Here is an 18,893-nt window from a genome sequence, read left to right as displayed (position 1 = left end):
ACAAAGACTGAAAGGAAATAAAATTATTAAATGTGGCAGTAGAATTATAACTACTTTTTTTTTTTTTTTTTTTTTTTTACTTTTTTTTATTTTTGGCGGTACGCGGGCCTCTCACTGTTGTGGCCTCTCCTGTTGCGGAGCACAGGCTCCGGACGCGCAGGCTCAGCAGCCATGGCTCACGGGCCCAGCCGCTCCGCGGCATGTGGGATCTTCCCGGACCGGGACACGAACCCGTGCCCCCTGCATCGGCAGGCGGACTCCCAACCACTGCGCCACCAGGGAAGCCCTATAACTACTTTTATTTTCTTTTTTATACTTCTATTTTCTAAATTTCCTATAATGACTGTGTATTACTTTCACATTCAGTAAAAACAAGAATGTTTTTCTTTTTAAGTTACATTGCTTAGCGTATTGATCTAGGTAATTAGGAATAATTCCCCAACTTGAGATATTTAATAAAATTATATCTTTTGGAATTTGGAAAGGAATTTAGAAATGACCTAGTATAAACTACCATTCAGTAGATGAGAAAATAGGCCTAGGGATTCAGGTGCGCAAGCTTGCTGACGTATTTAGAGGCAGAGCCATACTTAGAACTCAGATTGTTTTCCCACTGACCAATACACATTTTTACACTGCTTTATGATAGTGACTCAAACAAGATGTAAAGATCTAAGTAGAATAACTGTCATTTTAAGAAATGCTTTTCCCAGGTGTACCTTTAAATTTTCAGATCATTCTCTTTTTTTTTTTTTTGGTACGTGGACCTCTCACTGTTGTGGCCTCTCCCGTTGCGGAGCACAGGCTCTGGACGCACAGGCTCAGCGGCCGTGGCTCACGGGCCCAGCTGCTCCGCAGCACGTGGGATCTTCCCGGACCAGGGCACGAACCCGTGTCCCCTGCATTGGCAGGCGGACTCTCAACCACTGCGCCACCAGGGAAGCCCCATTCTCATTTTAAACTATAAAACTGTTTGTAACAGGGGCACATATGCTATTTCCTATAACAGTTTCATTAAAAATTTCCACTGAAATAACCTCTCAGGCTTTCCTTTGAATTTAGATTTTGCTACCATTGTTATATTTTCAGCTGAATCACATCAAACCATGAGACTGGTTTGTATTACTGGTTTCTCAGATCACTTTGCTTTTCCTTCAAAGGTTTTTTTCCTTCTTACTTGATGAGTATTAGTAGGGTGGGAATAGTTAATATACTTAGACACACTTCTACTTGGAGACATTTGTATTTTCAATTTATTTATTTTTTATTAATGAATTCTTTCGTTTTTCTTAGTCTTATACTTCTAATACAAGGGCACATACCTTTAGTTCAAGGTCTTTCTTTGGATCGTGACTTTGAAAACTACCTTTTGATTTTGAATCTGGGGAAACTAAGCTTGTGCTCTTCCTTCAAGCTAAGCTCACATTGTTGCTTTGCCACCTAATTTCTGTTGGAGATAAATTTAAGTTCCTCCTCTTTATTCTACCTGGATTTATATGGATATTTTTCAACTTTACCTCTGATGGAGATGAGTCAGTTTTTAAAAGGCTTGGATATCTATCTTTCATTTTTTCTTCTGGTGGGAAGAACAGATTTTTCATTTTTCTCTCCGGCATAGCCTCTTGCTGGTGTTCCTCTAAAGGTGGTATTTCGTCCTCTTCTGCTAACGTCAGCCTAGGAATAGTGGGCAATGGAATATCTGTTTCCTTTGTTGACATGTCACTTTTAGGAGCAACAACATTTGAATCATCTTCACCCGACTGGTTCAAAGTTGGCAGAGTCAGGCCTTTCTTATCCTCATTATCCAGTAACTAGAAAATGTATCAATAAGACAAGCTACCTATTAATCATTATCAACTAGAAAATATTTAAAACTAACAAAATCGGACTTAACATCATTTGTACTTTTATCCTTTATTATAACAAGTTACCATCAATATTTGTAAATTATTACATTCCTTATTAGAAGAGTTGAGAAATTCTCTACTTGCCTGATACCATGGACTATAGGATATTATCCATAAAAATGATCATACTGCATTATAAACTAGTGGTTCTCATATATTCATATTGTATAAATCATCAGCATCTCAGAGAAGAAAACCAAGGGGTCTGACATTTTACTGTTACTGTACTATCACCAATATACCATAACAAAGGAAACTTTAATAGCAAAATAGCACAAAGAACAATATCATAAAAATCACAATAATATGGTAAAATAAAGGAAATTTAAATAGCAAAATAGTACAAAGAATAGTATCATAAAAGAAAGGACTGTTAAGTCTGTTAAGCCAAGTAAGTTTAGCTGTATGAGAAATTCTCTATATTGTCTTTTTTTCTCTCTCTTTGGATTGTGCAAAACAGAACATACTGACTCTTCAATTGGTATTTTGGGAGCCACTGGCCCAAGAATAGAAATCATTAAATCCTATTTGTCAAGCAGTATGGAATAATCTTTTATATTTTATTGGTTTACATAGGGGTCCACTGCCTTACGGAATTAATACCTTCTGTAAAAGCTAAAAAGCAAATAATATTATGTGAACTCTATTTCTATTTATAAAATACAGACTATTACTTTGGAGATTATACATTACAGAGAATACACAGCTGTATTATAGAGAAAAAGTAAAGAATGTAGTTAGGTCTGTGGCATCCATTTCTAAGTGCAGAACTTTATACTTTCTTTTACTTGTTTCCCTCCTTCTGTTCATAAACACCTTTTGTCCCCTATATTCATATGTACTTTAAAATGTTACTATTTGATACTGAAACTTCCCTTTTAATAGCGTAATTTAAATTAAATAAATCGTGTAACACTGTACAGATATTGTTGTAACAGAAATAACCATGAAAACTTGAATAACTTCTTGAGTGCTTTCTTCTTTCTATCTATAAATATTTCTCCATTTACAAACATTTCATCCCTTTATAAAATAGTAACTATTCGAAGTTCTCTTTCAAGTTCCCTTACCTCACTTGGAAGAGTTTCAGCTTCTTCCTTTATACGAAGGATATCTGTTAAGAAATTCATAGAAGTATTTTATTATATATAAAAATAAACATTATTTATATGCATTAATAAAATAGTACAGTTTTTCTCACCAAGAATAAGAGCAATTTAAATCAAAGCAGTTATTCAAACATAAACACTACATATTTAGTAAAAACAGGCTGATGAATCTCTGGGAAGATGGAGGAGTAAATGAACAAGTGTGGAGATGAAGTGAAAACATGTATAAAATGATAAGATTTCAGATCCCTCAATATAAGACATAAAAACAGGCATGTACTATATTTTACTAAAAGTCAAGAGGAAATAAAAATAAATCCCAGATGGTCAGTGATAAGGTTGGGATTGGAAAAAAAGAGTAAAGTTGTATGTAACCAGAAAAAATAGGACCATTCAAGAGAGGCTAACTGAAGCACTTGTAAAGTTTTCCTAGAAATATAAAGAATACGTATTTAGCAAACAAAAAAGAAAATTCTAAAAGGGAAAGGGAATAAATAATTGAGATACAAAGGGATGCATAAGTCTAGTAAAAAAAATTATTAAGGTCATTATTAGCTGCATGACTGCTGTCAGCTCATTTTTCTGAGGCTTGGTTTTCTCACATGTAAAATAGATTAGTGATAGCTTATCTTATAGGTATGTTACAAGTATATACAATGGGAGCAGCAATGTGGTTAAATGCTTGAGTTCTTGGGTCAAATAGACTAGGTTCAAATTAATGGCTGTGTCACCTCTCATTGACTTGATCCTCAGTTTTCTCATCTGTAAATATGTGGATAAATAATAATAGCACCCTCGATTGACTGCTGTGAGTACTGAGTTACATAATCCAAGTAATGTGCCTGGAACTCAGTGATCAGTAAATGTTAGCTGTAACTACAGGGAGCCACTGGAATGCCAAAAGGAAAGAAGTCACTAGAGGATCCAATGGGACTTGAAATAAACTCTGTGGATAAGTGAAAAAAAGTAAAAAAAAAAAAAAAAAAAAATAGTAACCACCAGTGTGTGAGAGAGGTTAACCTCCAATATTCAACAGCAATATTGAAGAGGGAAGTTGTGATTCTCCTACAACCTAAAACTCTTTCAGTGAAAGAGTAGATTAAAGATGAAATAGCTCTGCTAGGCTGGTTGATCCTCAGAGGTTAAGAAATGAATATATCAAAGCCTGAGGTAGCTGGGGAAATAGAATTAGAGAAGTAACCTGTGGCCAGTCTTATAAAAATAAATCATTAATCCACACCAGCAGAATCCAAGATTTTAAAGATAGAGTATTATGCATCTATTTTAACTTACTTTCTAAATGAATCTCTTAAGAGAGATTTTTCTTAAAGACTGCATGAACAGTATCTTCTATTAATTAAATATCTTACTGATAATTTGTGCAAAGTTCTCACATTTAATGTTAATTTAATTTCCTGTCCTGCTCTCTCTCCTCCTCCCTTTCTCTTACACACACACACGCACACGCACGTGCATACACACATCCTCCACATAGAAAAGACCAATAGCTCTACAGTTAACAATGTTTAACAAAAATACCTTGTCATAGATTATAGGTAAGATTTAACATTTTCCTTGCTCTTAAAGAGGAAAGGACTATTAAAAATAAAAATAACTCTTAATTGGGTCTAAGTATTTTCTTTGGAGTGTTACAAAATAAATACTATATACCAAAACTATAATGAAATGTATTTTTATTCCCTAACAAAAAATGAAGTATACTTAAAGCAGATTGCTAGTTTTCTTTTTGTGATATAACCACCCTGTTTTAATTATCTTAATAATAAATACAAAAAGGTAAATTAGTTTCTTAACCTGATGTTACGGTATATGTAGGTCTCTCTTCCAATTGGCTTTCAAGTATCTCATTGGTATTACTTTCCTAGAAGAAAAAAACATATTGGAGAAATGTTTAAAGAGCTAAATTATTTTTTCTTGCTTTCATAACTTTTTAAAATACTTTTTAAAAATTTACAGAAGACAAGAAGAATATGGGTTTGTGAGAAAAGCAAACAGTACTGTTTTAAAGAGAGGCACACCCTGGCTAGGAGTTAATGGTCCAGGAAGAGAAGACCCAAGAATTGATAGAGTTTCCGAATGATGAATGCATGACAGAAAAAGATTACAAGACAAATGACATAACGTTTAACTTCAAGTCGTATAAGAGGATACCCCCAGGAAACAGATCACTTTTTCATTGGAATACATTATGGTCTATCAGTTGCAAAGTGATGTGGATCTTTATAAAATTCCAAGAAGAATTATAAGGTGGAGTGACCACTGGCTCTTATAAAATACTGATTTTTCAATGAGAACCCAAAGTTCAGAGTCCCTTTAATGAAAAGCCCTGCAAAATTTTCCTAAAATACTAATTCTGTATTAGCAAATGCTAATCAATTTATCTTATCGCAGCACAATCCTGCCCAATTATCTCAGAGGCATTGAAAAACATGAATATATCAATATGTTATGACTACCATTTCAAAGCTGTGATTTTAGTCAATGTTTTATCTATTCACTGAAATCCCTATGAATCTTTTACTGCCAGGTCAAAATGTATAGATTAGATAGTACTTCTAAATAGTAAATCTTACTTTTATATCTGATAAGGGTCTAGTATCCAAAATATATAAAGAACTCTTACAACTCAACAATAAAAATACAAATAGCCTAATTAAAAAATCAGCAAAAGATATGAATAAAAATTTATTCAGAGAAGATATACAAACGGCCAGTATTCACACAAAAAGATGTTCACATCATTGGTCATTAAAGAAATGCAAATCAAAACCACAATGAAATACCACTTCAAACCCACTAGGATGGCCATAATTAAATTTTTTTTAAAAAGGAAAATAACAAGTGTTGTAGGAGATATGGCACCCTCATGCATTGCTGGTTAAATGTAAAATTGTGCAGCTGCTGTGGCAAACAGTTTGGTAGTTTCTGAAAAAGTTAACAGAATTATGATATGATCCAGCAATTCCACTCCTAAGTATATACCCAAGAGAATTAAAAACATACATGCACACAAAAACTGCACATGAATGTTCATAGCAGCATTATACATAATAGCTAAAAAGTGGAAACAACCAAATGTCCATCAACTGATGAGTAGATAAAAAAATGTAGTATATCCAAACAATGAAATATTATTTGGCAATGAAATGAAATGAAGTATCGATACATGCTACAATAGTGATGAACCTTAAAAACACTATACTAAGTGAAAGAATCAAGTCACAAAGGACCATATATTGTATGATTCCATTTATATGAAATATCTAGAACAAGAAAATCTTTAGAGATATAAAGTACATTAGTTGTCATCTAGGGCTAGCAGGGCATGAGGGGTTTGGAGGGTATAGGCTAAGAGGTATGGGGTTTCTTTTTGGGGTGATGATAATGTTCTCTGATTGTAGCGATGGAAGCACAACTCTGTCAATATACTTAGGGTCACTGAATTGTACACTTTAAATGGATGAACTGTATAGTATGTGAATTATATCTCAACAAAGCTGTTAAAAACTAAACCTGATAAATTATTAATCAATATTTATTGAATGTCACATTATCAAAATAGGAACGTGCATGAACTATGAGTAGCATTTTATAGAGAGAGAACAAATAAACAATATCTGATCATTATTTTTACTTATCGTAATTTTAAACTAAAAATCTATGTATGGAAGAATGTATTATGTCAATTACCTTAGTTTCTTTACGTTCCAATCTTGGGGTAAGAACTCCTTCTAAATAGCTAGCTTTTTCTATCCATGTACTCAGACGTCTATATTCTTTTTTCATTTTTTCTAGCCTAAAGAAAAATCAGTTACAGATTTAAAAAGTGACAGAAGAATATATATGGTATGAAGCAAAGAACAACACATACAGTATAATACATTTATAAAAAGTCCTTAAAGAAGAAAACCAACAATATATTGTTTAAGGACACATAGGAAAAGGAATGATTACAACAAAAATCAGGATAGTAGTTACCTGGGGAGAGTTGGGGAGAGGGATGTAATCTCATAAGGGCACACAAAACACATTATAATATTGGTAATGTTGTATTTCTTAACTCGAATTGTAAATATCTAGGCAATGGTCTCATCTTTATTTAAGTTATACATACATATTTAAGAAATTATTCTATATATATTGCTCTCATTTAAACTATATATACATATTTTATAAATTATTCAACACATATATGATATCCTCTGCAATAAAACAAATGAAAAGATAGGAATTTAGTTTTTAATCCAAATTTCAAAAGGCTTTCATAATCTAAAAATATAATTGACAAGAATTAAATGGAAAAGAGGAAATGTTTCTCAATTCATTTCATTAGGACACTATGACCTTGACAATAAAGCATAACAAGGACATTACAAAGAAGGAAAATTAGTCTAATCTCATTCACAAACATAGATGCAAATGTTACAAATAAAATATAATTTTAGTACAAAAAATGTAGTGGTATAAGGAAAAGATAATATACCATGAACCAGTTGCTTTATCCCAGGAATATAAGGATATTTTGACATTAATAACAGAATGTTTAATTTAAATACAATTTAACTGATTAAAAGAGAAAAATAATTTGGCAAAATCCAACATCCATTCATGATTAAAATAGAAAACTCTTAGAAAACTAGGAACAGAATGGAATAATTTACTTAATCTGGTATAGGACATCAACCAAAAAACCTACATAAATAATGTGCTTGACTATTAAATGCTAGAAGCATTGCCATGAAAGATCCGGAACAAAACAAAGATGTCCACCCTCACCATTTATAACAGACATTGACTGGAGCTTCCAGCCAGCATAGAATGACAAGAAAACAAAACTAAAGATTAAGGATTGGGAACAAAGAAAGAAAATTGTTATTACTTGTAGATGATATGATTGTGTAAATAAATTCCCCCAAATGAAACCACAAATAAGTTATTATGAATATGAAAGTTTAGCTAAAAAGGAAAATTCCAAGAAGATGATGAAAGCAGAAGTAGCATAGTTTTTGAATCCTCCCAAATATCTACATGAAAACATTCAGAGTATCTAGGTAGCAAACACAAAAACTTATAGGCAACATTTACAAAACCATGTGACAAGGTTTCCCTATTAACCCCATATACATAAAACCTTCATGGTATCAGTGAATATATGGGAGAAAGCAACAGGTATAAAAGGGGCATCTGATGAATGTGAGAATAAGAGAACCCCAAAGAGCCAACAGGTGGTCACAAGAAAGCACAGCCAGCCAGCCTGAGAATAGCAGTTGAAACTGGGAGGGTTTTACTCATTCTAATAGTGGGTGAGTACAAACCATTCATGATAAGAATTAAAGGACTGGAGTAGTCTAACCACTGAGAATGCTCAAAACTGACCAGCCAGGTCTCTACTTAGGGACAGGGCCTCAGAAAACCTTGAAAGAAGGTCACTGTATATTTAAACACCAAATAAAAACTTCAGAAGTGGGAGCTCTGTGAAGCTAGAAAAGCTTTCGGAACCAAGCTTCTACAAAAAATTCAGGAAAATTAATTTCATATAAAATTGAGCAACAGAGAATTATCAGGGCCAAATTCCAAAGTAGTTATAAGAAGATAATAAGGATCAAAATAACATTCTTAGATTGCAGAAACACACAACAAAGATACATGGGAGTCAGTGAGCAGAAGGAGGAGAGGGGGACCCATTCTGCTAGGAAGAAGGGGGTTGGGTGGTGCTGCCACTCAAGAGAAGGCAGAGCAACAGCCATTGCTGTCACTGGAAGCCAAAGAAGTCGAGGTTCTGCAGGTGGAGCTCAGGGAGCCACTCTGAATGGAGAAGCATTATAAGGATCCAGGTGTGTTCTACTAAGCCAAGAACTGAAGAAATTTGTGGATTCCAGTCCAAGATGGTGAAGAGGCTCCTGAACTCATTCATCTCCTCTCAGAGATACACCAAATCTATAGTTGTACAAGGACCAATTCCTGCTGAAAGAAATCCAGAAATAGCTGAGCAACTCCTAAACACTGGACGAATGAGAAAATACCCACAGCAAATGGGTAGGAAAGGCTGAGACACACTCTCATCATAAACCTAACCCTGGCACCATGTCATACAATTGAGAAGGAACTTCCAATTCCCAGCATCTCTTTGAGGAGAGAAAGGTTCGGACCCCACAATGAGTGCTCCAACTTTCAAGACTGCCACTTGAGGGACAGGGCCCCAAAACACCTAGCTAGGTCACACCTAGCTTGTGACCATGAGACCCTCAAGGTTAAAACAAAATAGAAATAGTTCTTAATGGGTTCTCTAGGACTTGCCATGGTTATTTGCCAAGGGCTCAGCACAGAGTAGGCAAAAACTGTCCATCTCCCAGTCTTTCCCCAGGAGAAGCCCACTCATATTCTGTAAAAGTTAATGTTTGAGGGTCAGGCTTCTAATTTAGCATGCTTCTAGGGGCTGACTGCAATCCTCCCTGGAAACCAGGGAAGCCAGCAGACACTGCATCTCTCTTCTCCCTCTAGCCTGATCCAGATCACCAGTATCTCCAAGGAAATGTTTGTAGATACAACTGGCACCCCGGATTCTGTGGCTGCCACCCAAGGCACAGGCCCCCAGATTGCCTGATGTTACAGTCAACAGGGTTTGCAGTTACCAGTCTACAGGACTATAGTACACAAAGAAGCAGTTTTAATGGGTGCAGGTGCACCACCAACCCTGTGACTATACAAACAGGCCCAGCACAGAGGGAAGAGGAAAAAAAAGTCTTCCAGTTTGTCCCTGAAAGGGCTCTAACTACATACTTTCCCAGCATCTGCCTGGGGGTTCAGCTTCCAATCAGCCTGAATCTAGGTGCTGACTGAGATCTCCCCTTTGGGACACTGACAAGTCTTGACACGCCCTCAACTATTGGGAGGGTGACTAAGAACAAACAAGGTGACTTGGACCATCACAAAGGTTTGAGGGACAACCAAGAACTTGGGCTGGGCTGATGGTAAGGTTCCTTTCCTACAATGAGGCCACAACATCAAAACTTAGAGAGGTGGTTGTTTTATCTAATGTTCAGAAACCAACACAGAGAGTCAAGGAAAATGAAGTAAGAGAGGAATAAGTCTTAAGCAAAGGAATAAAATAAAACTCCAGAAACATAAGTTCCAAACAAAAGAACAAGATAAAACTCTAGAAACAGACATTAATGAAGCAGAGATAAATGACTTACCTGATAATGAATTCAGAATAATGGTCATAAAGATGCCCATCAAGGTCAGAAGAAAAATGTATGAACAAAGTGAGAATTTCAACAAAGAGATAGAAAATATAAGAAAGTACCAAAGAGAAATCACAGAGCTGAAGAATACAATAACTGAACAAATGATATGACTAGCCAGAAGGGGTTAATACCCAAAATATATAAACAGCTCATATAACTCAATATCAAAAAACAAACAACCCAGTCAAAAAATGGGCAGAAGACCTGAGTAGACATTTTTCCAAAGAAGATATACAGATGGCTAACACACACAAAAAAAATGCTTAATATCACTATCAGAGAAATACAAATCAAAACAACGAGATATCTCTTCACATCTGTTAGAATGGCTATCATCAAATAGTTTACAAATAACAGACGTTGGTGAGGATGTGGAGAAAAGGGAACCCTTTCACACTGTTGGTGGGAATATAAATTGGTGAAGCCACTATGGAAAACAATATGGGGGGGGTCCCAAAAAAACTAAAAATAGAACTACCATATGATCCAGCAATTCCACTCCTGAGTATAAATCAGAAAAAATGAAAAGCCTAATTTGAATAGATACATGCACTTCAATGTTCACAGCAGCACTATTTACAACAGCCAAGATATAGAAGCAACTCAAGTGTCCATCAACAGAAGAATGGACAAAAAAAGATTTATTCATACACACAATGGAATATTACTCAGCCATAAAAAAAGAATGAAATTCTGCCATTTGCAGCAACATAGGTGGACCTAGAGAATATTATGCTTAGAGAAATAAATCAGAAAGAGAAAGACAAATACTGTATGATATCACTTATTTGTAGAATCTAAAAAATAAAATGAATGTATCTAGCAAAACAGAAACAGACTCACAGATACAGAAAACAAACTAGTGGCTACCAGTGGGGAGAGGGAATAAGAGAGGGGCAAAATAGGGGTATGTAATTAAAGGATACAAACTACTATGTATAAAATGGATAAGCAATAAGGATACATTGTACATTACTGGGAATTATAGCCATTATTTTGTAATAACTTTTTAAAATTTAATTTAAAAAAATTTTTTTGGCCATGCCACACAGCATGCAGGATCTTAGTTCCCCAACCAGGGATTGAACCTGCATCCCCTGCAATGGAAGCATGGAGTCTTAACCACTGGACCACCAGGGAAGTCCCTGTAATAACTTCTAATGAAGTATAATTTATAAAAATACTGAATCACTATGCTGTAGACCTGAAACTAACATAATATTGTAAATCAACTATACTTCAATTAAAGAATTCATTGTCAAACATCAAAAAAAAAAGGAATCAGCTGTGTTTCAGAAAGAGAAATTAAGGAAACAATCCCATTTCCAATCACATCAAAAAGAATAAAATACCTAGGAATAAATTTAACTAAGGAGGTCAATGACCTGTATTTGGAAAACTATAAGATACTGATGAAAGAAATTGAAGATGATATGAACAAATAGAAAAATATACTTTGCTCATGGGTTGGAAGAATTAGTATTTTTTAAAATGACCATACTACCCAAGGCAATCTACAGATTCAATGCAATCCCTATCAAAATAACAGTGACATTTTTCACAGAACTAGAACAAATAATTCTAAAATTTGTATGGAAACACAAAAGTCCCTTATTACCCAAACAATCTTGAGAAAGAAGAACAAAGCTGGAGATACGACACTCCCTGATTTCAAACTACAATACAAAGTTACAGTAATTAAAATAGTATGGTACTGGCACAAAAACAGACACATAAATCAATAGAACAGACTTAAGAGCTCAGAAGAGAACCCATACTTACATGATCAATTAATTTATGACAAAGGAGGCAAGAACATACAATGGGGGAAAGACAGTCTCTTTAGTAAATCATGCTGGGAATACTGGACAGCTACATACAAAACAATCAAATGGGACTACTTTCTCATACCACATACAAAAAATAAACAAATGGATTAAAGACATAAATGTCAGACCTGAAACCATAAAACTCTGGAAGTAAACACAGGCAGTACACTCTTTGACATTGGTCTTAGTGATATTTTATTGGATATGTCTCCTCCAACAAGGGAAACAAAAGCAAAAATAAACAAATAAGACCTAATTAAACTTCCAACTTTTGCACAGCAAAGGAAACCATCAACAAAATGTAAAGCCAACTTACTGAATGGGAGAAAGTATTTTCAAACAATATGATAAGGGGTTATTATCCAAAATATACAAAGAACTCATACAATTCAACATCAAAAAAGCAAACAATCTGAGAAAAAAATTGGCAAAGGACCTGAACATACACATTTCCAAAGAAAATATACTGATGGTCAACAGACATAAAAAGAGGCTCAACATCAGTAATCATCAGGGAAATGCAAATCAAAACCACAATCAGATATCACCTCACAGAATGTCAGAATAGGTATTATCAAAAGACAACAAATAACAAGTGTTGGTGAGGGTGTAGAGAAAAGGGAACCCTCCTGCACTGTTGATAGGAATGTAAATTGGGGCAGCCACTATGGAAAACAGTATGGAGGTTCTTCAAGAGATTATAAATGGAACTACCATACAATCCAGCAATTCCACTTCTGGGTATTTTTCCAAAGAAAACACAAACACTAATTTAAATAGATATATGCATCCCTATGTTCACTGCAGCATTATTCACAATAGCCAAGATACAAAAGCAACCTAAGTGCCCACTGATAGATGAATGGATAAAGAAGATGTGGTGTGTGTATATATATATACACACACACACACACACACACACACACACACACACACACACACACATATGCAATGGTGTATCATAAGCCATAAAAAGAATGAAATCTTGCCATTTGCAACAAAAAAGGTACAGCGCTAACTGAAACAAGTCAGGCATAGAAAGACAAGTACTGTATGATTTCACTTATATGTGGAATTTAAAATTCAAAACAGATGAAGAAACAAATCAGAGACAGAATCATAGACAAACAGAACAAACAGAGTGGAGGGGAGTGGAAGAGGAGTGAAATAGGTAAGGGAAATTAAGAGGTACAAACCTCCAGTCACAAAATAAACGGATCACAGGGATGAAATGTAAAGCATGGGGAATATAGTCAAAAATAATGTAATACCTTTGCTGACAGATGGTAACTAGACTTATCATGGTGATCATTTTGTAATTTATAGAAATGTTAAGTCACTGTGTTGTGCACCAGAAACAATATAGTGTTGTAGGTCAATAATACTTCAAAAAATGAAAGAACAAGCTCATAGAAAAAAGAGATCAGATTTGGGGTTACCTGAGGCAGGGGGTGAGGAAAGGGGAATTGGATGAAGGTGGTCAAAAGGTACATACTTCCAGTTGTAAGATAAATAAGTACTAGGCATTCAGTGTACAACATGATTAACATAATTAGCACTGCTATAGGTTATATATGAAAGCTGTTATGAGAGTAAATCCTAAGAGATCTCATCACAAGGAAAAATCTTTTTTCTTTTTCTTTTATTTTGAATCTATATGAGATCATGGATATTTGGTAATCTTATCATGATAAGCACTTCATGATGTATGTAAGTCAAATCATTAAGTACTGCTTAAACTTATACAGTGCTGTGTGTCAATTATATCTCAATAAAACTGAAATAAAAATAAATAAATATTATGTGGAATCTAAAAAATGGTACAAATGAACTTATTTACAAAACAGGAATAGAGTCACAAATGTAGAAAACAAACTTATGGTTACCAGAGGGGAGGGGGGAGAGAGAGAAATTGGGAGATTGTGATTGACATATATACACTACTATGTATAAAACAGATAACTAGCAAGGACCTATTGTATATAGCACAAGGAACTCTACTCAATACTCTGTAATGACCTATATGGGAAAAGAACCTAAAAAAGAGTGGATATATGTATATATATAACTGACTCACTTCGCTGTACACCTGAAACTAACACAACATAAATCAACTATACTCCAATAAAAATAAATAAATAAATAAATGTTATTGAAAGAATAAAACATAGGACTAGGAGAAAAGGGGGTTCCTTGATCACTCAACTCAATGTTTATGAATTAATTTATAAGTTTGAGTAAAATATGCATATACATAAACACCATTTTTAAAATTTTAGGAGTTCTGTTTCTGGCAATGATGGAATCGATTATTTCAGACCATCTCACTGCACAACTGAAAAAGCTGACAAAGTATTTTAAAATTTTTTCTTTGGAAGCATCAGTCAGTTATAAAGGCAGCAAGAATTTGCAAATCCAAGATGCCAGACAGAAAGGAAGTCTGGAGACTCTGAGCCCATAATTTGGAGCCATTTTCCTTCAAGGCATTTGAGGTGGACAAGAGTTAAGAGCTTTGAGAGAAATATGTAAGAATGAGGGAACAAAAACCAGAGTTCAGCCCCTGTTAAGGATGAGAAGCCATGGTAAGCACCTAGGCTTTCAGTTGGGGCCCTAGAGGGCTATACCCCAAGAATAAGTGCCTCCTTAACTATTGTACCCTGGTTGCCTCTCACTAGTCCCGGCCTTGATGTTAAGAATAAGAGTAAACCAAAAAAAGACTAATGCCCACAGGAACTAGAGCCCAAATCATTTCAGTCTCACCTCAATTGAATTAAGGTGATCTGGCATTGCTAGTGTTCCTAGGCTAGCTGGCTGCCAGATGCAAATGTATGTATTAGCTGTAAAAATATATAATCAAGAGCCTCAAATCAGTTCTACAGATTTTCAAATACAATATTTGGCACTTGATGAAAACAACAAGGCATATGAGAACATAAGATTTGACTAAAAACTCTGAGAAAAAAACCAACAATAGGTATAGACTTATAGGAAATCCAAATAATCAAGTTATCAGAGATGAACTTTGAAATACAATGATTAATGTGTTCAAAGAATTAAAAGATAAGACTGAGGATTTTGGTAGAGAAGTGGAACTATAAAGTAAATGAAAATTCCATAACAAAAGGAAATAACTGAGATTAAGAACTCAATTGGCTTAACAGTAGATAAGAGACAAAGAAGAAAGAACCAATGATTATAAGACAGGTCAGAAGAAAATATCTAAAGCATAGAGATAAAAGATGGGAAATACAGAAAAGAGTATAAGAGACCTATAGACTATATTGTTGAGTGAAGAGGCAGAGAAAGTATTATACTTTCTCCCATATTAATATGTTCTCACCCCTTTTCTTGCCAGATCATTGACTTTTTAAAACAAACATTGAACCCATAATATCATCATTACGAAGGTTTCTGGACCAATAGCAAGCCTATGTCTCAAAGGAAAAATTAATATATAAATAACACATAAATAAGATGAAAATCTTTTTGTTTTGTTTTGTTTTTGTTTTTTACCTTGCCCGGGGTTGTTGCTGAAGTTTTTCAAGTCGTACTACAGATGGCTGGTTGGATTGGGATGCTGTAGTTGGCACCCCAACCGAAACATTCAGGTCTGGGGATAAGAATGCTGGATATTCTATTGGTTGTGGTATAATAACATTTCTGGAAAATGGTAATAAAGTTAAAATTATACAAAAGTCCACTTCTAAAATCAATGTTAGCTATCACTTTTGAATCACTCTCTTTTACACTGTAAGCTCACCTATCCATATTGGACCACTAGAGGATAGAGCTAGGAAAGAAGACAGAAGTCAGAAATACTGCGAGAGTGACCTCTTGGGTACTCTTACTACTAAGATCATGGGTAGCAGAGATGGGAAAGAAGAGAAGGACCTGAAGTTCTAAGGAGAATTAGAAAGTGTTTGAGCCCAGACCTCTCTCCCTATCTCTAGATCCAAATCTCTATCTCATGGCTCAGTCAAGTTGACACAAAAAACAAACCATCACAAGTCCACCCCTTGTCAACTTGGTACCCATAAACATCTTACAACATGCTTAATCTCCAAATGAAAACAATAACAAGGTCATAATTAACCTTACATGATACAACTCTCCTGTATACATACAGCCAAAACTCACTAGCCCCTTCCTCAGAAAAGGATGTAAAGTCCTTGAGTGATGTTTACTCTTCTCCTTAATATCCTGAAACTTAAATAACTATGATGTAAGGTTAACAATACTTCAATATTATGATATAAAGGAAATATATATTATGTTACATGATAAGGAGATGAGAGGGAAGAAAAACATACATATAAATATTTTTTCCAGGTCACTGAGTAAATGGGCCAGAGTAGCACATCCAAAGGAATATGTTGCCTCCAAAACCCAAGAGACCCACTAGGTGTTATGCCTCTTTTTTTGGTTGTAGGAGAGCCCAGATACAACAACTTACCCTTCACCTCAGCAGGAATATCTTGACAAGCCCCATACCTGGATCCCTAAAATTTCACTGAGGTAGAAAGCCCTCGAATTTTATCAGACTTATTTCCCACCTTCAGACATGCAAATATCTTACCAATAAGTTTAGAATAGTGCCACTTCTTGCTCACTAGGTCCAATCAGCATAATGTCATTACTGTAAGGGTGAGTGTGATATCTTATATAAGAGAAAGTAATCAAGATTCCTGTCTACTATATCATGACATAGGGCTGGAGAGTGATGTATCTCTGAGGTAGGACAGTGAAGGTATACTGCTGGCCTTGCCTGTGGAAATAAAACTGTTTTGGATGGTCTTTATTAACAAGTATGGAGAAAAAAGCATTTGCCAGATCAAGAGATGCATATCAGGTACCAGGGGGTGTGTTAATTTGCTCAAGCAATGAAACTGCAAACTGGTACAGCAGCTGCATTTGGAGTCACCACCTGGTTAAGCTTACAATAATCTACTGTCATTCTCCAAGATACATCTCTTTTCTGCACAGGCCAGATAAGTGAGTTGAATGGGGTTGTGATGGAAACCACCATCCCTGCACCTTTCAAATTCCTATGGTGGCACTAATCTCTGAAATCCTTCCAGGTATTGCTTTTGGTTTACTCTTAGTGGTAGCTCTAGTGGCTTCCATTTAGTCTTTTCCACTGTAATATCCCTCATTCCACAGGACAGGGAAGGTACTCACCAACTGTTGAATACATATATTCTAATTATGCATTCTGGAACTGGGGAAATAACTATAGGATGGGTTTGGGGACCCACTGGGGCCCCCATGAGATGAATCAGAGTTAAAACTCCATTGACCACATGACCTCCATAAGCCCCTATTCTAACTGGTAGACAACAGTGGCATTTTGGGTCTCCTGGAATTAGTGTCCGTTCAGAGCCAGGGTCCAGTAGTCTCTGAAAACTCTATTTCCTTTTCTCTGATGCACAGTTACCCTGGTAAAAGGCTGTAGTTCCTTTGGGGGAATGCTGGGAGAAAGATTAACATAATTTTTGGCACTGTACTGAGGTCTCTCCTCAAGGGGATCAGGCTTCCCCTTCATTCAAATGTGGGTCTGTAAACTGGTTCAAACTGGGAATTGACTGAGGAGCTCTGTTTTTATGCTTTAGGTTAGACTTTTGTTCATTTGACCTAGAACTTTTCTGCTGATACAGATCAAGTAAGAATTTAGCAGGCTTCCTGTATATTCTGTTTCTAGGAATATCATGATCAACCAGCCAATGCCATAGGTCTACCTGAATCAGACGATTGTGGTTGCTGCTTTGACCCTGCTGTCCATCACAGTAACCACACCCACCTTGCCACTTCAGGATCCAATTCCTCCCAGTTCACTTAGGTTTTCCAGTTCAGTGACTGCAGTTCCCACTGGCCTACAGAGAAGAGCAATCACAAGGCTCTTCAAGGGTGGGGATTCCCTCACAAACTTATTTGTCACAGTCATGGTGAAAGGTGTGTCTTCTGGAGCCTCCCAGGGTGAATAAGTAGGTCTTAAATGACAAATCCACTCTAACAGTACAATCTCCCTAAACCTTTGAATTCCTTCCTCTACATTAAACTAAAGTAGACCTGGCATTTTCAATCCACTCACAGTGGGCTATCTTTTGGTCCACGTTTCAGTAACCAACAAAGTGTTATAACTCCCCAAGCTGCAAATTAAACGTAGAATCTCTGCTTAGTGAGCCCATATCCATAAATTTGATATGATCCAACTTTATGATCCTGCCACCACTATCCCATACCTTTAATATTCTCATACCTTCACACGTCCCCTGGATTTTTTTTTTTTTTTTTTTTTTTTTGCGGTACGCAGGCCTCTCACTGTTGTGGCCTCTCCCGTTGCAGAGCACAGGCTCCGGACGCACAGGCTCAGCGGCCATGGCTCACGGCCCAGCTGCTCTGCGGCATGTGGGATCTTCCCGGACCGGGTCACGAACCCGTGTCCCCTGCATCGGCAGGCGGACTCTCAACCACTGCGCCACCAGGGAAGCCCCCCCAGATTTTTATATATATAAATTAGAAAACTCAAGCAGTTCTTTTTGGAGTGTGGTGTACTTCCTCGTGGGTCACACTTTGAACCTCACCTTTAGGGGCTTGCTGGAACTTGAGTCTAGTTACAGGCCTAGAAGCAAAGGGGGTCCGTGGGGGTGAGTTTTGAGGAGAATCAACATCGTCTTGCATGGCAACTGCCTCAGAAGAGGCCATTACTACTTCTTCAAGTAATGCAGGGTTAATCCCCTCAGATGGGGTGGAAAGGCCACTACCACTTTTGCTGGGGGTGGA

The 18,893-nt window shown here is 36.0% G+C and overlaps 1 protein-coding gene across 1 annotated transcript in view; it reads right to left on the bottom strand.

Moving 5' to 3' along the window:
* Positions 1 to 18,893, bottom strand: part of C2CD6 (C2 calcium dependent domain containing 6) — a 140,621-nt gene that overhangs the window by 64,046 nt on the left and 57,682 nt on the right. Inside the window, 5 exon segments of the mRNA XM_060152326.1 lie at positions 1,518 to 1,811; positions 2,978 to 3,021; positions 4,832 to 4,898; positions 6,728 to 6,833; positions 15,627 to 15,773. Coding sequence (XP_060008309.1) covers positions 1,518 to 1,811; positions 2,978 to 3,021; positions 4,832 to 4,898; positions 6,728 to 6,833; positions 15,627 to 15,773 — 658 coding nt within the window.

This window comes from Lagenorhynchus albirostris, chromosome 6 (genome assembly GCF_949774975.1).
Source record: "Lagenorhynchus albirostris chromosome 6, mLagAlb1.1, whole genome shotgun sequence".
Lineage (NCBI taxonomy): Eukaryota > Metazoa > Chordata > Mammalia > Artiodactyla > Delphinidae > Lagenorhynchus > Lagenorhynchus albirostris.
The sequence above is the reverse complement of the archived record's forward strand: the minus strand, read 5'-3'. Positions and strand labels throughout refer to the sequence as shown.